At 43.6% G+C, this 11,186-nt stretch overlaps 1 protein-coding gene across 1 annotated transcript in view; it reads right to left on the reverse strand.

Moving 5' to 3' along the window:
- LOC306773914 (BCL-6 corepressor-like) overlaps positions 1–10,825 on the reverse strand; it is an 87,020-nt gene extending 76,195 nt beyond the window's left edge. The window contains exons 1-2 of the mRNA XM_079263857.1: positions 10,734–10,825; positions 2,956–3,035 (exon numbers count right to left, since the gene is read on the reverse strand). Coding sequence (XP_079119983.1) covers positions 2,956–2,958 — 3 coding nt within the window. The 5' untranslated portion in view covers positions 2,959–3,035; positions 10,734–10,825. The remainder of the gene's footprint in view (positions 1–2,955; positions 3,036–10,733) is intronic.
- Between the last annotated feature and the right edge of the window lie 361 nt (positions 10,826–11,186).

Raw genomic sequence — 11,186 nt, forward strand, 5'->3', positions numbered from 1 at the left:
TTTAAACTGCTTTTACCGCTTCTATAGGAACTATTTTACGTTGGCCTGGATGTACGTTTTATGCCAAACAACCGCTGTCAGGCTGCAGCGCGTTTCTCTCATTCACCTGTTAAAAGACGACTGATCTGAACCAGCTGGTTAATACGTTGCTATGGTAACGCCCCGTAACGGAGGGATATTACGGTGTTTAACTGGCCGAACTATGTATAGGAAAATAATGCCGCCAGTTGTCTCTGACAATGGTATAAACTATGTTTAGGTGAACTTCCACAACCTACTGCAGTTATTCTACATGGACCTGCAGCCGGAGCCGACTGAGACTGGCCGCCTGGGAGTGCTTTAGGACGGGAGAGGCTCCCGCTGCTCCTTCCTTACAGTAACTGCAGAACAATATGTGCCTTCAAGTCAGTCGCCAAAACACCAGAAAAGTCTCTAATAACTCCAGTAAAAGCTGCTAGATTTGTCGCTTTTAACAAAAAAAGTCTCCAGATTTAGCGAGAAAGTCGCCAAGTTGGCAACAGTGTCTGAATGAAAGCAAAGCGGCTGTGGGAGGAGTTTACAGCACAGCGCTGCAACGCCAGAGACGCTCGATTAGCAGCTGAAGACAGCAGGAGAGGAAACTGCAGAGAGACAAATAATCACACCCTTTTATTTTTATCATCGTTGAAAACCCAGATCGTACTGAGATTAAAATCCGATTAATCGCCCAGTCCTACATCCCATCAGTCCCAATGTCAACTCCCATTTCTGTAACTGCCTTGGATGGGAGAGTTTTGACCACTATTACTAACAAGACCAGACTAGTCACCTATTAGTGAAAGAATCAAGTTTTCTGTTTCCTGTAGCAAATTTTGGGGTATCCATGGTTTGCCCTATATAATCCAACTCGATTAACAACAACTGTTTAGAGAGCTGGAACTTTAATAGCAGATCTAACTGCCTGAAATCCACCCTTCATTCTTCCAACAGATCACCTAGGCCACCTGAACCCCTCACTGACCTTTCTACCAGCCTATACGAATACCATGGTCTTTAGTGAAGAGAGGTCCTTCTGGTTTCCTCATCACCTGCCATGTGATTGTGCTGTTGATCTCCTTCCTGGAGCCTTTCTCCACAGAAGTTGGCTTTATAACCTGTCCAGACCCAAATGGGAGTCCATGGACAATTACATTTGGGAATCTCTGGACGCCCACCTTATCGGACCATCTCCTCTCCAGTCGATGCAAGTTTCTTTTCTGTTGAAAAGACAAGACCCTCCATTCCTGCACTGATAATCATGGACTCAACCAAATCACCATCAAGAACAATTACCTTTACATTTGACCACTTTGCTTTCGAGCCTATCCAGGGACCAACATTTTCGCTAGACTGGATCTTCATAATGCATATAATCTGGTCAGAATTTGAGAGGGGGAAAAATAGAAGACAGTCTACAAAACCCCTGTTAGCGAATTCAAATACCAGGTTGGGCTCGCCAATCTTCTCAATATTAATCTTCATGACTACCTCAACTCATTGTCTTTCTCTACCTACATCTACATGACATACTCATGTTTTCCAAGTCTCTCACAGAGCATCAGCAACACAAATTGCCTTTATGCCAACGCTAAAAAACGTGAATTTCATGTCCTGTAAACCTCCTTTCTCAGCTACATCTTCCAGAGAAGGAAAGTGACGTCCAATCCAGTACAGATCACAGCAGTTGTTAACTAGCGTACACCCACCTGTTGGAAACAACAGCAACGTTTCCTTGGTTTGGCTGAATTCTATAATTGCTCTATGCTAAATTACAGCATGCTGGCAGCAAATCTCACAGGATTAACCTCAGTCAAGACTGTGTTTACGTGTCCTTTGAAGTGGACCAGCCTTTCCAACAGTTAAAGGAGAGACTATGGAACAGTTAAAGGAGTCGATGGGTTTTCCAAAATACCCAGTTGCCTTATCAACCTGTGATGCTCTTCATCATGTTTCGAATATAACCAACCATCATCATTGATATTTACAGCACTATTTAGGTAAATTCTGTTCCTTCCAGCGCTTGTTTCAGAGCTATGTTTTCCAACCCTGCTGCCTCCAGAAACATGATACTGGATAAATATCCAGATTCTGCCTTCCCGACTTCTGTTAGGTAAAGTTTTGGAGCATCATCTTCCACATGAGATGCTTCGGGTACATGATTATTATGGACAGCTGCAACGTGAGGGGGGAAATGACTAACCATGTGTGATATTTGTATGCTTATTAATGTATTCTCCCAGGTGACTGCAGGTGTAAATTAACCTAAGCTTAACTCTGGTAGATGCATCAATTGGAAACATTTGTCTGAAATTGTACATGATCCTTTATCAATAATATAAATTAACATCAGCTGATAAAATCCTTGCTTCTGGAAACCAGTGGATTCCAAAGAATTTTCTTTTTGATTCAATCCCCCGTCCTGAACATGAGGTGTGATTTAATAATCACATGTCTAGCCCAGTGCACATATCAGATGTGGACATGAGAAAATAACCAGGCTGCCCAGTGTGATACTATATAGTCTTGTTATGAAATAAAGCTTGTTCGGACTTAATGTTGGATGGGACTGACTGATTTTACAAACAAAACGCTACATTTATGCTGACTATCTCCTAAAGAAGCTGATTAAACTCCATTGGAGCTACAACGTACAGGTGGGCGTGGACTCAGTTTAGCCATGGTGCTTCACTTCTTAAATGCAGTGAGGCAAATGGTTTTTTATGATTAAATAAATTACTACGCAAAATTTTGGACTTCTAAAGGAACACAATTAAATCTCCATCAAACCTTTAACATGTCAGATAATCCCAGTCCAACATGCCCGGCTAGGTGAAGTTCGAGCAGACGGTCATGTCTCCTGCAGTGGTTTCATTTCAGGTCTGTGTGTGGTGGAAGCATCATGAGAGGCAAACAACTGTGGCTGATCTTTAACCTCACCATGCAGCGGGCAAGCCCTCCTCTCGTTTCTGCCTCAGACACCAGCGTCTGACTCGAAGACGCCGCTCAGCCCACCATGTCTGCAGAAGAAACCACACGAGAGCAGGTCAGACTGAAACCACGCTGAGGTTTCTGAACACAAATTTAATCTGTTGTTCAATCAGAGCAGGCGGGTTTCTGAGAACAGCTACCAAACGGTTTATACTCTTTGAATCAGATGCCTACAGCCTCTTTGTTGACATTTTTATGTGCAGATCCCAACACAGGAAATAATTCTGCATTTCACACAGGACTGTTAGTAACCGTCTGTCCGTGATGTTCGTCTTCTTTTTCAAATCATTTACAAATGTTTAGATCCAAGTTCAACAGGAAGCACAGCTGCAGCTTTTTTTCTTTCTCAGCAGTTGTACTGACTGCTGGTTGACCCTGTCCTGTCCTGGTTCTGGTTCTGATGGAGGTTTGCCTCCATCATACCGGGGGGGGGGGGGGGGCAGCAAGGCTAAATAAAAGTTAAGAGTTTTGGCACTGGACAAATCTGTAAAAATACAAATGTGAACTGAAGATAAACCAACAAGAGAGACTAAAAAAGAGAAGAAAATACGATGGAGCATATCTATCCCTGATTGACCAGGTAACGGTCAGGTAATAATAATCAATCAGGGGTGGGTTATGAAGAGACCACAGTGTGTTGTATGTGTCAAAATATTATCATCTAAAATTAAGTATAAAGCCGAACAGGTTACAACACAACTTGGAGACTTTTCTTCCTGAATACATAGAAAAGCCTGTTGGTTACTTTAGAAATAAACCCTCAGCTATCATTTATAGCAGAGATGTTTTACTAAAGCAGCATCTGTCTTATAGGAAACTCGGCTCACCTGATGAAGGCTGCAGAGATTCCTGGTTTAAAACGTTCTCAGCAGCAGAAGAATGGATAATAATACTGACATGAACATGCTTTTAGCTATAGCTACAGACAATACAGCCACTAAACTTATGACGTATTTCTCATTGGGTTTCTTTGGTTCTTGTGACGATGGGGGGCTTGACATTATTGTTGTCGATGAAAAGGGGGCCCTGCAGAGAAGGTTTAGGAACCACTGGTCTACTTTATGTAGTGGATGTGTTACCTAGCAACTGTACCAATATAAAATGGATGGGAGTGAATGGGCAGTGATATTTGAATCAAATGTACCTATTTACATACGTAAAATTAGCATAAATTAACCTTTAGCAACAAACATGCTTTGGAGTCCCAAGAATGTCTAAGATCAGCACAATCCACATCTTCATGTAAAACTGGAAAAGATGGAGGACTGTGGAGTCACTCAAGTCTTTTCACACAATATAAACTGGAATGGCTTGAATCCATTTCTATGCAGATGACACTCAGCTATATCTTTTTATTCTGTCTGATCAAACGAGTCTGTTGATCAGACTGTAATCATGCCTTGAAGACAAAGACCTGGATCACAACTCATTTTTTACTTCTGGTCTCAGACTGAAGGCTGAAGTATCTTGTTAAAGAACCGAAACACTTCTGACACACACGAAACACACTGAATTTACACAGTGTGAATTTAGGACCTGTGTGAGTGTGTGGGCAGGACTTTATGTTGTGTCTTTTCAGGACAGAATCTGGAGCTCGGTGTGTGGTTCACAACACATTCCTGCTACACACACACACACACACACACACACACACACACACACACACACACACACACACACACACACACACACAAACACACACACACAAACACAGGGGGCTCTCTGTTTCTACGTTTGACATGTGTGTGTTTTATCGCCCAACCGGAGGACTGATAAGGCACGTCGCCTCTTTTCCCGAGGAACTCATAATCCAGCGGAGAGAAAACGCATCAGCACCGCTACACACACACACACACACGCACACACACCCCACCCCCCCAACACACACACACACACACACACACAGAGTAATTGATGGCTGTTAGGGAGCTAGGATTTCAATAACGTCTCTTATCTCCAGACTGCTGAAGGACAGCCGTGTGTGTGTGTGTGTGTGTGTGTGTGTGTGTGTGTGTGTGTGTGTGTGTGTGTGTGTGTTCATGTCTTTGTATGCTTGTGTGGACATGTTTCAGATAAACAGCCACCGGAGTGAGGACAGCGATGCTTGGTTCTAGAGTTCAGGAGACCTGAGAGTGCCGACTGTCCTCGTAACCGCAGAGAGTCATGCACATCTTCCATGCTGATCGATCACGTTACAGGAAAATTAATCTGCAGAATTTACTCAAATTTCCAGAAATTTTTCTTCTTGTTTAGTCTCTGCTGCACTGTTAAGTTTATGTTTAATTTGATTTTTTTTTTAATCTTTCAGTTGACAAGTTTTCTTTTCTTTTTTTTAACTCAAAAGTTCTGCATATTTAATTTCTGGCCTTTAACACATCTGAACTTCTACATATCAAAAACATCCGTTGTCATCTTAAACTGGTCTTAATAATCAAACCTACAGATTTGTTAAGACCATAACATACAGCTGTGGTTGATTAAATAGAAATTAAGTGCAAAAGCAATAAATATATAGCTGACTAGCAGTGAAAGAACATAAATATCAATCTGCTTAAGCAGGAGGAAATGAATCTCCCTGAAGGATCAATCTCTTGAACAAAGCATCATCAGGTAATAAAGAGGATTGTGGGTCGTAAAACTGGATAATTTTCAAGTTAATCTTTACTAATCCTTTTAACAAATGTGTGAAATCAAAGACAGCGATGCTATAAAAACGTAAAACAAGTTGGCAGCCTCTCGCTCGTCTACATGCAGTAGCATTTTGCTGCCATTTGGGGGCAGTGTCAGATTTGTGGAAGCATTTTTGGTTGCGTTGGTCTGTAGTTGTTCTTCTTTACTGTTATTAAAAACATAATTGAAAGTTGACAAATATCTGCTTTGTGCTGGAACGAAACAAAGCAGGAAATGATTAAAACTGCTGCAGCTTTTCATCTTTTACCGCATCGTTGGATCTTAAAGAACCAAGAGGAAGAAGCGCTGACGGGAAGGAAAATATTTTTTCCTTTCCCCCCGAGGAGCATGAAGTTTAAAACAGGACATCGTTGACAAGTGTCGCACAGAAACATGTCGTAGCGTATAAAAAAAATAATTGAGGCAGGTTTTTTTAGCACATTGTATGACATCAATGAGTCACGGCTTTGACTCAAGTTTTTATTTAGCCTTCTGGAAAGCTCTAAAGGACAGAGACAAGTTTTCTCACTTCGCCTTTCTTTACTTATGGCCCCAGTTGAGACAGTAATGACCTGGTGGTTGAGGAATTTTATATATAATGTTTTGGACTTTGATATTTCTTTTGTATTTTTAAATTTCTTCTCTGCATTAGAAGAAATTTCAAAGTATAACCATCCTATTAAACTCAGGGTCCATTCACATCAGGATAGTCCACTAGACTAGGTCGGATTGGGGACTCGGCTCAGCTGTAGGGGAATGTATCCATGCGGAGCGACATCGTGTTCACGTTGCACTTTGGTCAAATCAGCCAAACCATTAGAATAATATATCCCCATTTCCACCAGAGGTGGCGCTGCACTAGTATTTAACAGAAGAGAGGACAAGACTGGTGTGAAAAAGAAAACTCGAGTTAAACATGGAGACAAAACTATGGCTGTTCTGAGTTTTTATTGTGTCTTATGCAAGTATACTGCAGAAATCCACTGCAACATCCACTGTGTTCGTATGAACACCAGACGAGGCAGAGGACCCTTAACGCCATCACTATGGATTTACCCACAATGCAACGCTATGCCAAATACAGGAAGTGACTTATAGTCCGCTTCCTGTATTTGGTCTGTTTGAAACATGCTGAGACTTGCGTTTTGTAGGCGGATCGAGTTCACTTCTTCGGTCCAAACCAGAATTTGTTTGGTGCATTTGCCCAAACGAATCGGACTTTCCAAGCAAACGGACTGGGATTTGGATCTAAAGACTAATGTGAACGTGTCCTGGGCAGCAGTTTGGGGTTAAAAGTCTTCCTAAGGGGTCCAGAGTAGTTTATCTTAGTTGCCGGACTTGAACCCAGGTCCTCCAAACCCAGCCGTATGTCAGAAATGATTTGGTTAACACTCCCCAATAGTGTTCATTCATTCATTCATTCATTCATTCATTATCTGAACCGCTTATTCCGATTAAGGGTCGTAGGGAAGCTGGAGCCTATCCCAGCAGAATGCTCACCATCCCAACATCAGAGGCAACACATTTTGCGTCGTTTCCACCAACAGGTCCAGGTTAGTACATGGCAGGTAAGTACGCACATTTTGCATTTCCACAGGAAAAAAAACTGGCAAGGGACCCACAACATCTAATCAGATCTATCCTACTTTAGGACCCTCCTCTTGGGATCCCAATCTCGCTGATTCAACGTCAGAGGCTGGAGCTTGACACTGCAATCCACTGATTGGTTGAATGACTCATCACTTCCTGTGCGATTCGGTAATAAGAACAATGTAGAAATAGCTCCATGTTTAAATATACGGTGGATTTATTGCTGTTTCAAGCCAGAAAACAAGAAGAAAGAAGCCAAACCGCTGGATGTCCACCATTCTTCTCTGTAGGTTTTATGTTAAAATTTTTCTTCATTAGGGTTTAGGGAAGGCGTTGCACCATTATGACATCACATTGTTACGTAGTTAAGGCATTCAGGCAGACACCACGCCTACTGGGTGAGGGTATGGTTGTTGTGGAAACGCAACAGAAACCAGCTTTTACCAAACCCAACTGTCCCATCAACAGAAAATGGGCAGAGTCCTGAAAGAATCCACTTCTATGGCCTACATCTGACGTGACCCTACTACCTCACTAAAGTCCAGTTTGGACAAATTCAATTTGTATGATGTCGGTACATCAGAGACACAACCAAGCCATGAGGTCAGAGCAACTTTCTGTGGGTGGACATATTAACCTGAACATGGAAATAATTGGTGGAAACCATTTGGTGAGGGTGGAGACAGACCTCGATGATGCTCCAGCATCCATGTTTACCCCACAGAAGACACCCACCGCTCCCAGCACATGAAGCCGATTGATAAAAAAAAACAAAACACTATTGATAGACTTTGATCAGGGATTATTTTACTATATTGGTAATTTCACAAGAATCTGGCAGCTTAATAGGGTTGTGACAAAATACTTTTGTCCGAATTCGATTCAATTACTATTTTTTTAGGCGCTGATTCAATTTAAATTGCGATTCCTTACAATTCCTTGATATTGGTGATTTTTGTAGATTAAAAACAAAAACATGTATAAAACTTTTTTTAGCTCGTCATTTTTCTCGATTTCAAAAAGGAAAAACAACACAGTAGTTAAACAATCATTCTGCTGCAATAATGCCCAAGAAGACAAGTGAAAAGATCAATAATTAAAGATGACAAAAAAAATGTGAATAATGGATTATTTTTATTTAATTGAAAAAAAAATTCAATTTTCAACCAAAAAAAAATTATTTTAAAATTGTGAAGCAAAAAATCCCAATTTTCAATTTTTCAATGTGATTTTCCCACCCCTACTGCTTAACCAGGTCTGGTAAAAAGCATGTCTGCACGAGTAAAGGTTCCTAGAACTGCCCCCATCAGAACCAGAGACACATGATAAGAACCAGCAAGATGGTTCTTATCATGTGGTTTTCCATGTTGCAGCCAAAGTACGTCACGTCCAATCAGAACCCTGCCCAACCCCCAGTTCTAACGCGTTTAAGGCAAATTAATGTGTTTTCCATGTAAATCTCAATTCGGAATAACTATTTCAGTGTAAACCCAAAGGAGAATACTGTAATTCGTTATTATTTCATTCTGAATAATGTAACCGAAGCTAAACTCGAATGTCCCTGCAGACAACAGGAACCAGAGGTGGCTCAGCGCCGTCACAATGTGTGAACGTCCTAAATGTGGTCATATCGTCTTACTCAGCAGAAAACGTCCATCTTCATGTTCCAGACGCCAAAGAAACAAAATAATGTTGGATTATTTTTACTTAAACTGGTAATTAATAATCTGTAAACTCTGAAACATTAAATTACTGTTTGAACAAGAATTCCTCTCTGACTTGCAAAGTTGTGAAATGGTCTGAATAGTTCTCCAACTTTCTGAAGGTCTTTCCAAGTTTTCTGTTTTCGCCTCATTTCCATCCAGTCCAGGTCCCGGGCCAGTTTCAGAGGAACTGGTCTGGACTCTGTGGGTCCTTCAGGCAGAAGAAAGGCTCCTAACGGGAGGATGAAGCGGAGTCGTGTCGACACATAACAGAAGCAGTTTAAACCGGATCTTCAGGCTCTTTGTTACAAACGGATCGTTTGTTCCCGTTTCTTTAGTTTCATCCGTAAAGCTGCAAAGATCCGACGGTCTGACAGAAAGCAGGATGTCGGCAGCCGGGAGCGGGACACGCTGCTGAGCACAGCACGGCGGCAGAAACTGGACAGAAGAAGACGAGTCGGGACTAAAAACCATCTACGGGATCAGAAATCCAGCAAAGACCTGAACCAGGACCTGAGAGATGCATCTGGACCTTCGACTGATCCATCTACCGCTGGCTGAAACCTCATTAGAAACAGTCTCCATGGAAACATGGAGAAAAGGTTGAGGTATCAACATCAACAGGTCTGGTGGTGGGACGGATCCTCTCCAGAACCAGGACCTCAACGGGTCCGGTGGTGGGACGGATCTTCTCCAGAACCAGGACCTCAACAGGTCTGGTGGTGGGACGGATCCTCTCCAGAACCAGGACCTCAACAGGTCTGGTGGAGGGACGGATCTTCTCCAGAACCAGGACCTCAACAGGTCTGGTGGTGGGACGGATCCTCTCCAGAACCAGGACCTCAACAGGTCTGGTGGAGGGACGGATCATCCCAAGAATCAGGACCTCAACGGGTTTGGTGGAGGGAAGGATCCTCTCCAGAACCAGGACCTCAACAGGTCTGGTGGAGGGACGGATCATCCCAAGAACCAGGACCTCAACGGGTCTGGTGGAGGGACGGATCCTCTCCAGAACCAGGACCTCAACAGGTCTGGTGGAGGGACGGATCCTCTCCAGAACCAGGACCTCAACGGGTCTGGTGGAGGGACGGATCATCCCAAGAACCAGGACCTCAACGGGTCTGGTGGAGGGACGGATCCTCTCCAGAACCAGGACCTCAACGGGTTTGATGGAGGGACGGATCCTCTCCAGAACCAGGACCTCAACGGGTCTGGTGGAGGGACGGATCATCCCAAGAACCAGGACCTCAACGGGTTTGATGGAGGGACGGATCCTCTCCAGAACCAGGACCTCAACATTACAGAAGCAGCGTGGGAACATCTGGACAGAGAACGGGACAAAAGGCAAAAAGATCCAAAGAAGAACCTTGGAAAGTCCTTCAAGCCTCCTGGAGAACTGTTCCTGAAGACGACTGGAAGTCCTGCAGCTTCTCGGAGAGGTTTCAGTCTGATGAAGCATAAAAACGTTGTTTCTGACTCGACCAGTGTCCAGACGAACCACAGCATGCCGCTTCAACTGGCATGTTGAAGCTTAAACTGAAATATTTCAGCTTTAACATGTTTATTTCTGCTCCACCATGTTTCATTAAGTCACCGCAGCTGAAAGCATGAAGACATTTCCAGGTTTTTGCTCCGGACAGAAAACGACCAACACTTGGACAACTTTCCGCCTTCATTTTAATCACGTGATCAGTAAATTCAGGAATAAAAACTGGTGTCAACAAAGTGAGAAACTTCATCTGGACGTGAAAGTGTCGCACTGACCTCCTCCGTCTTCTCTGCGGACTCAGATCCAGCTTCTAGCGCTCCGCGGGTCCACCGTCCATCCGGCAGAACGCATCAGCGGAAAGAAATCCATAAATCCATCCTCATCGATCCGCCGCGTGCAGCGCAGGACGGGGGAAGGCGCGGACGCGCACGTGCGCACACACTCCACGCACACCGAGCTGCTTTCCCCCAAAATGATGCAGAAACTCCTGAACGCAACCGCCGCGCCGCACCGAGCACGTGCGCTGCGCGCGGAAAAAAATGAAAAACAGAAAAACAAAATAAAAAAAACAGCTGATTTGAGAAATAAACAGCCCGGAAGGAAAGCTCACACCTGGACACGCTCGCGCGCGTGCACGTGCCGTCCAGCCCCGGGCTGAACTCTCCTGTGTGTGGGTGCGCGCGCGCTGGTTTCCTCCGTGGAGTCCGGTCTGCAGCAGCGAATCACAT

This window comes from Telmatherina bonti (genome assembly GCF_933228915.1).
Source record: "Telmatherina bonti genome assembly, chromosome: 24".
NCBI lineage: Eukaryota > Metazoa > Chordata > Actinopteri > Atheriniformes > Telmatherinidae > Telmatherina > Telmatherina bonti.